The 14,687-nt window shown below is 39.0% G+C and overlaps 2 protein-coding genes across 3 annotated transcripts; one reads left to right on the top strand and one right to left on the bottom strand.

Annotated features, from left to right (window-relative positions):
* Positions 1-415: 415 nt before the first annotated feature.
* On the bottom strand, positions 416-2,376 carry LOC124272520 (28S ribosomal protein S33, mitochondrial-like). 2 transcript variants are annotated; one of them, XM_046707725.1, is made up of 3 exons: positions 2,287-2,376; positions 1,553-1,775; positions 416-883 (listed from the first exon to the last, which is right to left on the bottom strand). In XM_046707725.1, the coding sequence occupies exons 2-3, from the start codon at positions 1,759-1,761 to the stop codon at positions 778-780; spliced, it is 315 nt and encodes a 104-aa protein (XP_046563681.1). In that variant the 5' UTR covers positions 1,762-1,775; positions 2,287-2,376; the 3' UTR covers positions 416-777. The 2 variants fall into 2 exon arrangements, with proteins under 2 accessions (XP_046563681.1, XP_046563682.1); XM_046707726.1 differs by having other exon boundaries at positions 2,283-2,371.
* A 190-nt stretch (positions 2,377-2,566) lies between these two features.
* Positions 2,567-7,396, top strand: LOC124272522 (5' exonuclease Apollo-like). Its single transcript, XM_046707728.1, is given in 5 exon segments — positions 2,567-2,672; positions 3,645-4,063; positions 4,670-4,776; positions 4,779-5,018; positions 5,021-7,396. Coding segments are annotated over 4 exon segments (1,035 nt in total). The 5' UTR covers positions 2,567-2,672; positions 3,645-3,698; the 3' UTR covers positions 5,344-7,396.
* Positions 7,397-14,687: the final 7,291 nt, after the last annotated feature.

Here is a 14,687-nt window from a genome sequence, read left to right on the forward strand (position 1 = left end):
AGTAAACATTCAACATCTGAACTTAACTGCCTCATTCTAAATTTAAGTTGGAATTTTTCACTGTTGACTAAATCCAACAAACAAGTTTTAAGATAAACATTTATTCTTTCGTAACAACCTACAGAGAAGACACTTGTAACTAACGGTACAAGATCAATCTGTGAAAAATAGCACATTCAACATCTTCACCAAGACAGTATCCAAATAATAACCATTCATGAACATATATTTTACACGTCCTCACAACTCCTCTACATAATCTATGGTCAAACTAATTATGTTAGCTTGAGGATCCTTTTCATATCACTGATTGTAAAAGATGAAAGCAGGGGGCCCATGATTCGAATAATATAGAGAATTTTGTTTGGATTCAAGAAACTGAGACCTTACAAAGATAGCATGATAAATGCAATCCTGGAGTTTCCACTCTAAAGACATGTTAGTGAAGTTTATTTCAGCACAATGGCCACAGGCCCATGTACACTTGACACATACATGACACAATGGCAACTTTCAAGCTAGTCTAGTGAGCCAGATAAGTGTATGTAACCAGAGTTCCTTTTAACAGTATACAAAGTCAATGTATACAAGTTACAAGTGAGTACGGACTGAGAATGGTACAACAGCATACGTGAGAACAATTCACTCTGAAATCCATGATAATACCTTGGTCCACATTTGTACAAATATTGGACTGGGGATGTTGGTTTCTTTATGTCATCAATCACACTCTGGAACACATTCCACACACTGAAATACACAAGTCTTTGGGACACATCACTTCCTCTTCATCGCTCTCTTTCCTTCTCCCTTCTTGGGCTTCACTTTCCCCCTCAGTGCCTTTAACCTTGTCATCTCCTCTTGAAAGTCTAAATGTTCATCCCTGGAAAAAGGACAAGATTTGAAAACTTTGACAATGTTTTGTTACACAATATTTGTGACATCTGCTTTATGAGTAAAGATAGGCTCTCAGCATTATTCTAGCTATGTTACAGCAATCTGAAAGTAATTGAGTCTGGTCAAGACAGTCAAGTGATTAACATAACGAGCATCAGTTTATGCAAATGGAATACAATATCAACTATCAATCGAGTGTGACTTCCTGATTCCATTTAATCACCTCTTGCAACTCTTTAGTCTTTAAGACAATCATGGGTTGATGAAGACCCAATCTTCAAGGACATGCTGTATGACCATCTTAAGACGACCTGTACTCAATTTTCATCAAAGAACTGAATCCCCACCGTGATATCTCTGGAATATTGCTAAAAGCGGCTTAAAACTAAACTCACTCAAAGGACTGAAATCATTGGTTACAGCATTGGCTAACAATTAGTCTCTGAAATGAACACATTTTACAGAAAAACATGGCTTCTAACTAACATTCAGAAAATATAATAAAAAGTAGCCCAATTACTTTTTTCATTTTCAGCCTGAAACTGAGGTAATCTAGGCTTACCACACACTCTAGACACAAATGGGCTGTATTGATTGCATATTTGTTTCCATGTCTGTATGACTGGCTAGTTACAGCGATTAAGGAACACTTTACCTAAACAAGCCGTGTTTCCTGAGTTTGATCATGAGACCGTTTGTGTCCTTGTACCGAGGGTAGTAGTTGACCACTTCTGGATTCAGATTGGGAGGGAGCTCCCTCATCAGCCTCACCACCTTCATGGACCGCAGACTGGTTGGACGAGCTACTTCACCAAAGATGCGAGCAGCCAGGTGACCCATTCGCTTTGCATAATTGGATGCCATCAGGTCACCAACTCCTTCAAAAAGAATCACAAAAGTCATATATGCTATCATATACTGGGGATTAATACCTGTCAATATGGTTTAACAAACATTTAATGCTTTTTGATGAGTTATTGAAGCACCATGGCATATGTACAAGAGATAAAATAACAGCCTGCAAATCTCATGTTGACTGTTTGGTCTGTTTAGGGGCCAAACTAAACATCGCAGAGTCAGAGTATCTTAAGTGTTGTTTATTTAAAACATTTCAGAGTGGTCCTTTAGACTACAACCCGTTTCACACATTCAAATTAAGATGACAGTTAGGAATCGATTACCCGCACGCACGCACGCACACGCCGGTTAAGCTCCTTAAATTGTTCAGAATATCATTACACAGGAAGTTTGTCATCGGACAGATGAAGATGATTCTTCGTTAAATCTTCGTGCCACGTGATACTTGAGGTCTGGAAGCCTTTCGGCAACTCATACGCTTAAAGTGATAATTGGCAAAATTACAATAAACGCATCAAGTAACATACATACACCGTGACTTTCCAAAAGGTCAAAAGATATCAGCTCAAATTTTCCGCAGACATGCTACCCGGAAGCGGAAATGCGAACAACATTTGGAAATACTTCTTGAAATAGGATTCATATACACATTACGTAGAGTCATAATAAAATGTAATTGCATTATAGTTCGCTTTATAGTGACATTGACCAACAAATGATAATAAGATCCAAACAAATTCGCCATCCTGTTGAATTTTCTGCAACCGATAGGATGGTTTCGTTTCGTTTTTGATGTATTTCGAGAGAAACAGGGGAGATAACCAATTTAACACCAAGAGCGCGTAAATCAAGCTGTTCCCATTCAAAATGTTGCTACAACTGTTACGACTTGTTGCTGTATTTGCCTCCAATGAAAGGTATAACTTCAAGCAATAAAACCTATTCGAGCTTCCAATAAACACACCGCCCATCACGACATCTCTTCAATATTCCAAATCATTTAATGAATGGACGTTGAACTAGTCCTATTCTGTGATATGTATTCAGCTTGTTGCGGCAGTCTGTATGTGTATTGCCACTAACCGAATAACTTACAGTTTGTTTTATTGGTAAGATTTCCTCCCGTTCCCTCATCCTAAATAATATTGTATAAATATAAAATTATTAACAAAACTTAACACAACAATTACTAGAGAACTCACAAAATGACTAAAAGTCCAAAATTCAAGTCAGGGTTAGGTTTAGGGTTGGGGGAATGGAAGGAACTCTTTCCGCACAATAATAAAAAATTAAAGACAGTGATTGTATAATGTAATCATGTTAAAAGGACAAGATCTGCACCTGTCAGGTGTGAATTACATCAAATACTCAAAAGAATATTGCAAAACAGTTTAACTAATTTTAATATTAGGCATGTCACTGTACGTATTCATTATTATGCAGTATTTTCATTGTGTCGGATGAATTGTTCAAAATAGGAGAAAGTGTTGCACAATGTAAAACCTTGACTCTACTGCGTTAACATTTTTTTATAAGTCATATATAGCTGCCCTTTGGGGAAAGACTTCCGCCCGTATCCCCCCTTAAATTTCATGCTAGTCAAATCATATTACCTGAATATATATATTCCTCATCTGATAAGGATGAGTTTTAATATGTTTCCTTAATTGTATCTGAACATACTGAAAGACATATCCAACTTCTAAAAATGCCACTCGAAGAAATTTGTCTCATCTTTAAAATTTAGGGGGGATACAGGCGGAAGTCTTACCCCCTTTGGTATGAAGGGTTTGTAATTCATATTTTTATGCATTATTGCAGTTGAGAATCTAAGGATGGAAAATCTATCAATTTGCCTTAGAGTAATAATGTACTGACTTATTTTACAGACTGGAGGTGGGACAAGGTGAATGATACCATGGTGAATATAATGACCAGTCACAATGAATGGCTGTATCATCCCCGGGACTGACATTGCAGTAGACTTTTGGAAGATTAGGAAAGAACCCACCTCTCATCTGACATTTTTCCTCACCCATCTCCACGGTGACCATATTGTAGGTTTGACATCCTCATGGTCTCGTCCAATCTACTGCACAGAGGTCACTGCTCAACTGCTAGGGAAACGGCATGGCCTTCAACCCAAGTACCTCAGACCTCTGGAGGTGGGAGAATGTCACATGATCACAACCAGTGGGAAAATGGAGACTATTTGTGTGACAGTCATCGATGCCAACCACTGCCCTGGTGCGGCCATGTTTTTGTTTGAGGGAACTTTTGGCAAGATCCTACACACAGGGGATTTCAGGTAATACAGCCGTAACTTGTAGATGTAAGCTGTGTAATACATCATGATTGGTTATAAACACAACACACACACACACACACACACACACACACACACACACACACACACACACACACACACACCATTGGCTCCGCCAACGCAAAAAAAATCTTCAGTGTGGTCTAAAGTCATTTTCAAAAGGAGGGGTTCAAACCTCCTGAACCCCCCCTCTGGATCCGCCAATGAAAAGATGTTAGTGTTCTGCTAGGACTGCTGAACCTGGCGTAGATGTATATCACCATATCAGGTTGATAAATAAATGAATCAAAATTTAGAAAGTTTTTGAAAGCAGAATACTGTTGGACATAAACAGTATTAAAGATAGCTGCTATATTTAGGTTCATTTCTCACATGGTCAAAACGTGTGAGGCCCCTTTCTGGAGTGCCCCCACCCTCCTTCATTGGTGATGTTGCCGAAATATGGTTAACAATGTCGTAAAACCAAACTCACTCACCATCTGAACAACATATGCCTCAGTAACTCAAAATATGCTTTCATAATTATCTGTACAGAAACCATTTTTTACCTTGCTTTAGTTGTAATTTCTCTTCATGTTCACTTTTCAGATACCACCCTACCATGTTTTGCAAACCAAGCCCCCTGTTTCCTCACATTGAAAGTGTTGATGTCCTGTACATAGACAACACCTTCTGCAGCCCTGAATGCCTGTTTCCATCCGGGAAGAAGCTCGAGAGCAGATCCTGGACATCATCAGACAACATCCGGAATATGACATCATCATCGGGGTGAGGAAGCTGGGCAAGGAGGAGCTTCTGGTGTGGCTAGCAGAACAACTCAAGGAATGGATCTCCGTCAGTGGAGATATGTTTGTTCTAGCAGAAATCCTGAACCTACCAAGAGTGTTCCGGACTCAGGATCCATCCTGCAGGATCAGGACTGTACCTTTCCAGATGCTGTGAACATGCAGAAGTGGAATGCCACCAAACAGACCATTGCAATTCTGCCAACTTCTATCTACACTGGCATAGGTGCACAACCGTACGTGAATCAAGACAATGTCTTTGTTGTGCCCTATTCTGACCACAGTTCCTATAGAGAGCTTGTTGAGTTTGTATCCAAGTTGAAACCTGCTTCAGTGGTGCCAATCGTTCATGGAGATTCTAAAGGACCTTTCAATGTTTCTTTGCAATCTAGAGCAGATATGTCTGTATTTGATAAATATTGTCAAGCACAGTGTAACCAAAGGAGTTCTATAATGAGAGAAGTTCATGTTGAATGAGCTAGCTGATGTTGATCTCCATCATCAGGCAAGAAAACCAAGGCTAAAGAAACTAAGGTCAAATCCTCGTTTTAAGAAGAGCACACCACGGGGTGTAGAGTTTGAGTCATTAGATCTAGAAGTATCGGATTGTACAACTGGAACCGGTGCATCTGCTTCAGAGGTGTGGAACAAAACATCCAACAAACACAATGATGTTGAGGATGTGACAAAAGAAACCTTTAGTCCGAAGAAAGATAAATCAGGTATTAGTGATACTGATGGTGAAGGGTTTTGCAATGAAGATGTTTGTTCAATGAATGAAGTTCCAGGGTCACAAGGATTTGAAGCTTGTCATGTTATGTACCTACAACATATGAAGGGGAGGTCTAAACAGGGAGGATGCAAGCAAGAGCTGGATGAAGGTCCTCCTTTTGCTTGTCAAGGAGTGAGATGCACTGTTGATGAGACAAATAATAACAAAGGAGTTGATGTACATGAAGAAAACTGCACAGAGCTGCAGAAGGCTAAACCTTCATCAGGATGTGGGACACTAAGTAGTGGTGATGTTATGGAGTGCTTTGCATCTGAGCGTGACTTTGATGAAGCTGGGGAGGATGACCATCATGATGGCAAATCTTTTGGTCATACAGACCTGATTGAGAGGGATCTTCATGTAGGTCTTGATAGGGATGCAGAAGTTGTATTCCAGAATGACTTGCATGACAGTGAGCGTGACCTTTTCAAAAATGAGTGTGACTCACATGAGGGTCAGGATGACCTATGTAAAGATGATCGCAACTCACATGAACGTGATAGTGACCGACGTAAAGATGTGGGTATAAATGACTCTGATCAGGATGGGATTGACCATCATAAAGATGTGGCTGGGAGTGACTGTGATGAAGCTGAGCGTGATGTCATGTCTGTGTCGGAGTCTTCGCCAGATTGTAAATCAGCACACTCTGGTGATGCTTCTGGAGAGCAGAGTGAAAGTCAAGATGACTCCACCCCACACCAAGAACATGCATCGTCAGTGGGCACTTACAAGGACGCAAATCCATCAGTGTTGTCACTGGCTGGACATCTGTCCTCAGGGAAGACTTCCAAAACGACATCACATTCTGAATGCACGTCGACAGTGAGTGTGAAGAAGAGACAAAGATGTGTCTACAGTTTCAAAAGAAAACGTTCTTTCTGTCCCACTTCTGATGATGAGGTGAGAGACAGGGAGGAGGAAGTACGTGAGGATCAGATTAAAACTGTTTCCTCACCCCTCTCAAAAAGACAAAGATGTAACTCTAGCAGTGATACTGATAGGTCCTTTTCGATGGATCTCCAGTTGAGTTTGTCAGTGAAACGTGTGTTTGGTCACCCCTGTGATACTGTAGCTCAGTCAAAATACAATACCGTTTTATGTATACAGAAGTGGTTGGATCGTCACAGCTCACAGGGTGATGAGCAATGAACCCTGCAACCTATATTACCTGTTTTGATGTGATTGAGGCCATAGTGCAATTTCAGGGGTTTTCAGTACCTGCACTAGGTGCAACCTGTGTAACACCTCCTTAGCTCTTGCGACAACATAAGGCAGCCATTTTTAATTATCACCAGTGCAGCTTGCAAATAGCAAAATTGCTCCCTGAAGGGTCAATGTAGAGTATTAACTGAGTCATGTGGAGATGTCATAGTGAACTGGACTGGACCCAAGACATGTTATCTTGTCTCAGTCAGTACTCATGCACTCAGGGATGGTGGGGTAGCCCAGTGGTTAATGTGTTTGCTCGTCACACCAAAGACCCGGGTTCGATTCCCCACATGCCCCCGCCGTGATATTGCGGGAATATTGCTTAAAGCAGTGTGAAGCTGAACTCATTTAATGCCCTCAGCCAGTGGTTTACTGATATGAATCTATACAGGTAATGGCTGTAAAACTTACTGTAGCATAAATCAATATGCATGTATTCACTCTCTCTCAGGTTTCAATAACAAACAAGAAAAGTTTAGACATTATACAACAAACAAATGATGCTGTTTCCAATTTACATAACAAAATAAAAAGACTTTTAATACCTGTCATGAGTATGTTATTCATCGGTTTGTCAGTTTGAGGTATTGATTCTTAAGGATTTGATGTTGAGCTATTTGTTGTGCAGATTTGAAAATTGCATCCTCTGGGCTCGGCAGAAACCTTTGCGTGTTCACAGTTACCCATGAAAACCTGGGTTAGAATTGATCTTCAGTAACCCATGCTTGTCATGAGAGGCGATTGGGTGGTCAGGCTCGCTGACTTGGTTGACACATGTCATTGTATCCCAAATGCGTAGATCGATGCTCTCGCTGTTGATCACTGGATTGTCTGGCCCAGACTAGAATATTTACAGACTGCCGCCATATAGCTGGAATATTGCTGAGTGTGGCGTTAAACAACAAACCAACCAACCAATCAAGTCATGGTTTGGCCTGATTATGTTACTGGATATGTCTGCACTATGCACATGTTTATGGTTTTCGAAAATGTGATAGACTTCTGAGACAGAGCAGGCTTTCCTCTAGTCTGTCTCACAGTCCCTGAACCACATTAATTTCCCTACTGCCAAGCCCTCTCTGCTGTGCTAAAGCCCTAAATAAAGCAAGTCTAGATTTCCTCAGGTTCTGAATCTCTGGTCTCCCTAGGGCTCCTTTTCAATATAAATGGGCTTGTTTGTTACTATCAAAATTATATATATTCAGAGACTAAGCCTTAGTCTAGCTTTCCTCCTGCATTAGTGTGAGGTGTACCTCCACTGTGCCCACTTATCTCAAAACAACAAAATGCAATCACCCGTAGAACAATAAAGGGATTAGTTATAGTTAGTTTCAAGGTAAGTCTGGTGACGCAGTGACCACAAGTCTGAATAAATTACTAAAAGTATTTTACTTTTGGCAATATATGAAGTGTATATGGGGCAAAAAACAATGAAAAAAATATTTTGGGGTAAGTTTACATTTTTGGCCAATAAAAACATTAGGATTTTAGGGGTTTTAGCAGGGAAATGTAGTGTCCAATGTTATAATTGCAACCTCAGGTTTCTCAGATTGTTTTTCATGATGTTATTTATCATTCTTACTTATGCTTGTTTAATTTCTTCGCAGATCTACGTTCCCGCGATGAAGCAGCAAACTTCCTTCTGTATATCCCCATGTATATGACATGTTATTGGTGTTACTCATGCTGATGTTTCAAACACATTACACTTATGTCTTGCTGAGTTAATGGCAGTTAGATACTAGTTTATGAATTAAGTATGTAGTTTATGACTAAAGAGTTAAGTAGACTATACTATATATACCACTGGCCACTAGCCTGATACAGACTTTAATCCCACTGTTTTTTAACACTGCCCATTTAAAAAAGTGGGCACAGTGGGAGTAAACCTAGTGTGATTAGACTGACATGCCATGATATAACTGGAATATTGTGAAAAGCATCATTTAACATTGTTTAAAGCCCAACTTACTGTTGAGGTGTTCTTTCTTGATCAACTACATATTTGATGCTTACCAAAACAGGAAAAACCAAGCTGACATGCTATAACTAGAACAGATATAGCTGCGTATCTGCATAAATTACGCAAATAATTATGTGAAAACTCAATTCCTTGTAAGACTGTTGCGAACAGGTATGCTTGAATGTAAATACTCAATAAATAAGATCTTACATGAGTAGACACAAAAATGTCAGATCGTAGCTTGCGTACCGGTGGATAGATGAAATAACTGAGGTGTATTGAGAGGTTCTATTTCAACACATGAACTTGGCAACTTGCAGTCTTTCTTATAGTTTCTCATATTACAGATCAAATATAAATAACAAACACGTAAACCAACATTTAAACTTTATTATATTTTTAAAATTAATGGAAAATGGCAAAATACCCAATTGAGTTTGAGTGAGGTGGGTACAATTTATTAGGTTACTCATAGGAAAATTGGGATACCCAATTTAGTATATAACTCAATGACCCAAAAAGTTATCTGTAGCTCTGTAGAATATAGGTAAATACAGCATGGACCAAAGTCACTGTGAGCCAATCAATGCATATACAGTAATAACTTGAAATTCTATGAATACACAATGCCATTTCTAAATTCTATGTCATTTTTTTCTTTATACTTAGGCCAGACCAATTTTATTTCTTGTTTTACGGATCCGCCGGTCGTGCTTTTTCAAGAATGAGAAAAAAAGAAGAAATTAATTTTCCCCGCTCAAAAAATAACATCCTAATGTTTTTATTGTCCCAAAACGTAAACTTACAAGAAAATGGGTTTTTTTAATTGTTTTTGCCCCATATACACTTAATAAATTGCCAAAAGTAAAATACTTTTAATATTTAGAAGGAATATTACTTTGAATGGTGATTTTATTTTTTTTTTTTTTCCTCCTGCCTTTAGGTTTTCTGAGGACAAAAATCCGTAAAACAAGAAATAAAATTGGTATGGCCGTAGAAATATTAATTGCTAATAAGCTTAGACCATATATTATTTGTCCATTGAAGTGGTCATTACATTAAACCAATGTCTATGAAACTACTGTATCAGAGAGATCGATAATCATCAACTGTATCGATCAGTTATTTACTAAATGTCAGACAAGTAACTGAGCACTCAGACACATTATACTGACTCCGAGCCGACCAGTCCTTGTTTTGCCTTTCTTCTTTCTGCTGTGGATACATCTGGCATAATTGTTCATCTTCATCAGGACAAACTTGTTTTACCCTTTAATGCCGAGCGCCAGGCAGGGACCAACAAGTACCATATTTGAATGTCTTTTGGTATGACGCGGTCGGGGATCGACATAAGTTATGAACAGTCCCTTACTGAAAGAAGTTGTTGGAATGTCCATGGCGTTTACCTCTGCATGTTCCACATGCAACACAAGTTAGTTGCGATGCTGACAGGCCGTCAGCCATTACTGCAAGTAAAACCACTACTTCACTGGAAGTTCGGTTTGGTTCTTAAAAACCAAGAAGCATTCTGTACATTAAAACAGATAATTGAAATGAATATCATCATCATCACCATCATCATCATCATTGCTGTATACATGCATGTAAAACAACATATGAATATCACTGGAGTCTTTTTGTGGAGGGACGGTGGGGTAGCCTAGTGGTTAACGCGTTCGCTCGTCACGCTGAAGACCCGGGTTTGATTCCCCACATGGGTACAATGTGTGAAGCCCATTTCTGTTGTTCCCCCGCCGTGATATTGCTGGAATATTGCTAAAAGCGGCGTAAAACTAAACTCACTCACTCACTTTTTGTGGATGATGTCATTAAGGGCTCCTACTGTGTGGTTGGTCTTGATTACCTGGTGTAGATTATGGGGATTCTCATTTATAACTTTCTCAAACCGAAACACGAGTCTCATTAACCTATTCAGACAATGACCTACTTTTCAGCCGATCCGAATTTTCTCGTGTGAAAGTGAAAATAGACATCACAAAGAACTATGATTACACTGAATTCCAATTCCTTGTTTCATTAGAAAATGGTATTTACAAATGAATTTTAATTTTAAACTTTAATAACATCGTATTTCTACATTTTATGGCGAGGTGTAGGCAGCATGACCTTAACTAAGACGTCACAGACTGCCCCAGTTTGATGAGGTCGTAAAATGATTCGCAATGCATCTGGCTAACTGGTTACACGTGTTATGTATTTTTTGCGCTTATTCGGTTTAGTGGTGTAACGCACAATGTGATTGATATAATATCAAATCCGTACCAGACCGCTAAACCTTTCTAGAGATTTCCACGATTTCAAGGTTTCTGTTTGTCAGTGCTCGCTGTACGACAGATCACCCTGAACGACATGTTTGCAATGGTTATAAGGAGCGTAGTGTTGCAATATACAAGTGATTAGATGTATCAAATAATATTGATTAATATTTATGCATCCAGTTAAATGAATTGGTCTCAAAATTCTGGACTGGTTATTGTACTAAATTGCGCAATAGGACGGAACCCAGTCAACAGGAAACGAGACTGTTGTGTAATCAATGTTTTGACTTGGATTCCAGTTTATAACTAAACAGGCTCTTCTATCTAAATACATGGTCGTGGTTATAACTAAATGGATTATAATTTATAAGTGCATGCAAGCTGGTTTGTGAGTGCATAGATTCCCATTTATGACTACATGGATTTTGGTTTAAAAATACATAGATTAGGGTTCATGAGTAGGTTAATAAATTCCCATTTATGACTACATAGATTAGGGTTCATGAGTAGGTTAATAAATTCCCATTATGACTACATAGATTAGGGTTCAAAAGTAGGTTAATAAATTCCCATTATGACTACATAAATTAGGGTTCATGAGTAGATTAATAAATTCCCATTTATGACTACATAGATTAGGGTTCATGAGTAGGTTAATAAATTCCCATTTATGACTACATAGATTAGGGTTCATGAGTAGGTTAATAAATTCCCATTATGACTACATAGATTAGGGTTCAAAAGTAGGTTAATAAATTCCCATTATGACTACATAAATTAGGGTTCATGAGTAGGTTAATAAATTCCCATTTATGACTACATAGATTAGGGTTCATGAGTAGGTTAATAAGTACATACATTCCAATTTATGACTACAGACTGGATAATAAGAACTTGGATTCTTGTAGGTTCTGGCTTACAACTATTCACAGTCAAAAACACTACCCCATTCTCTTCAAAACTTTGGATTTGTTTAAAATACGTATAGAATATCATCGTGAGAAACATATTCCGTTTGGTGTAAAGGGAAAAACAACTGCGAAAAATTAAATGAATGGATCAGTGATGACACCAGGTGTTTGCGAAAACAATAAATTCCGGTTTATAACTACAGAGGTGCTCGTATATAGTCATTTCTGGATTTCATGCACAGTTCATCATTTCCACCTTTTCACATTGAAACTTTGTACTTCTTCAAAAGCTCCACAGCAACTATCAAATCTTGCAACTTTAAAAACAACTCTAATGAAGGTATTCTTAGGTGGCTGCTTCGTCACCAGAAACGTAAGTAAGTGAGTGAGTATGGTTTTACGCCGCTTTTAGCAATATTCCAGCAATATCACGACAGGAGACACCAGAAATGGGCTTCACACATTGTACCCATGTGGGGAGCTCCCAATATTGATATATATAATTATACTCTTCGAATAATGTGATCGTCTTAAACACACTTAATGCTATCGGCATCTTAACTCCAACGAAATTAAAAGTGTAGAACAGGTCATGATTAACGTTTCCGTCTCAGTTGAACGCTAGCGTCTGGCACGCTGACTGTCTGAGTGAAACACAAACTGGGTCGTGATCTAGCTGCAGCTATCACAGGATTATCTGTGTCCGTTGTTATGAGAAGATTCTGGTGCTCTGTGGCTTGATAGCTGAATGACAACGGTGGTTCTTTGGTAATTAACGCTATATTTCCAAGTCCCTGTTTGAGATAAGACCAGATATCCAGGTATCGCTTGGTCCAAATGAGAAAATATATTACAGACAATTTTGGAAATGACAAGTTATTTAATGGGTTGTGTAATGCTGATGACGGAATCGGTCTGATACCTCCCCTTTACTCGGCTTACTATTAATCAGGATTCCCGTCTTAATTGATACAATAATTTCAATTACTCCAGCTTCTGAAAAAATGCAAACCAGACCAAATGATTTGATGACAAAATTTATAATATTGAACCAACAATTGATGATAATGACAACTGACGTCGATGATGATGATGATAATGATGATGATTATTATTTATATCACAGACATCATGACGAACTATTATGTGCATGACATGTCCAAAATATGTCTGTAATTCTACTAAATACTACTGTACTTTATATGTTGATTTTTTTTTAACACAACAATGAAACGTTATTTGTACTTCTTTGGAGTGGGAAGGGGTAACTAGATATCATTGCAGAAAATAGTAGATTCTTCCATTTTGATGATGATGATTTGGGGTTTTACGTCGGCTTTTAGCTGTAGCCAATGTCGCCGACGGGGTAGGTGGTGGGTAGGATAATAATAAATAGGTTTAAAATAAGGAGTAAACCACCGTACCCAAAAAAATATAAATGCTGGGGCATTAACCTAAGTGGGATTTTGAAGTGAAAAACTTTAAAAACATGAGAGAAAATAAATAAAAAGCCGATATTGATGAAAGGGAGAGAAAAGAAAAGGCAATACACTAGAATTTATTAGTGGTAGAGATAGAGTTATAACTAAATAGTAATGGTGAAAATGTTGGGCCTATAGTGGTGGGGGTGGGGGTAGTGGGGAGGAGATGATAAGGAAGTATAGCATAGTGGGCATGTATAGGGATGCAGGTAAGCTGCATGATTTATATAAGGATTTAATAAGGAAAGAAAAACGGGTTAAGTTGGTGGGGGTGGGGATTAGGGGTAGGAGCGAAGAAGGCTGTGGGTGTAAGGGGCCGTGGCTGTCGGTAAAGATTGCAGGTAAGCTGGCTTGGGTGGATGGCATTCACCTTAAATATACATCTAAACGTTAATTAAGCACCACCCACTTTTTCAGAAAAGTTCAACATTCAGATCATGAAAAGTGCAATTTCCTGTCTGACTCAATGTAAAGAGGATTGAATTTGCTGAAGGGATGTCCTGCACTATCACTACACAAAAAAAGGAAGCCGATGATTATCTTTGATATCAATTGATTGGAGTTATGCGAATAAGCGTCAAAACGACCATTTCACTAGGCCTGAAAAGTATCACTGTCCAGTCCATACTGGTATCTGCAATGTCAAACGTTCAACATAAATATGCTTGTTGTCATCATGGCTATCTCTAGAAACTGTTTAGTCCATATGGGGAGTATCCACCTCTAACACGAATCACATTTTCAAGACGCCTTCTCATGCTTGAAATGAGACGTCTGATTCTAAGCATCGGGATTTTCTGCCACTCCTCGTGAAGAGCCTGTTGCAGTTCATCCATATTCTGCACAGGAGGATCTCTGGCTCTCACTTGGCGCCCAAGATAATCCCATAAATGCTCTATGGGATTAAGATCCGGGCTTTTGGCTGGCCATGGAATAGTCTCAATAGCATTGTTCCTCAAATGATCGACTACTGCTCTGGCACGATGAGGCCTGGCGTTATCATCCATGAACAGGGGACGACTGGCAAGTGTGTGATTGTCAAAATGGGGTATTACGGCAACATCCAAGATGTCTCGTTGATAACGTTGTCCGATTAACGTTTCCGGTACTGTGATTAGGTCCAGCTTGCAGTCGTAGGACACACAACCCCACACCATCACTGAGCCACCGCCAAAGGGGACCGTTGGTTCAATCATTTCCGGG

Source organism: Haliotis rubra, unplaced genomic scaffold, assembly GCF_003918875.1.
Source record: "Haliotis rubra isolate DU_JTF1 unplaced genomic scaffold, ASM391887v1 Scf170, whole genome shotgun sequence".
Lineage (NCBI taxonomy): Eukaryota > Metazoa > Mollusca > Gastropoda > Lepetellida > Haliotidae > Haliotis > Haliotis rubra.

What these genes read in the sequence shown, in the direction of transcription:
- LOC124272520 (XM_046707725.1), bottom strand. Translation starts at nt 1,761, where the DNA reads ATGGCATCCAATTATGCAAAGCGAATGGGTCACCTGGCTGCTCGCATC. An exon ending in AGGAAACACGGCTTGTTTAG is followed by an intron (nt 884 to 1,552) that starts GTAAAGTGTTCC and finishes TCCTTTTTCCAG; the next exon opens with GGATGAACATTTAGACTTTC.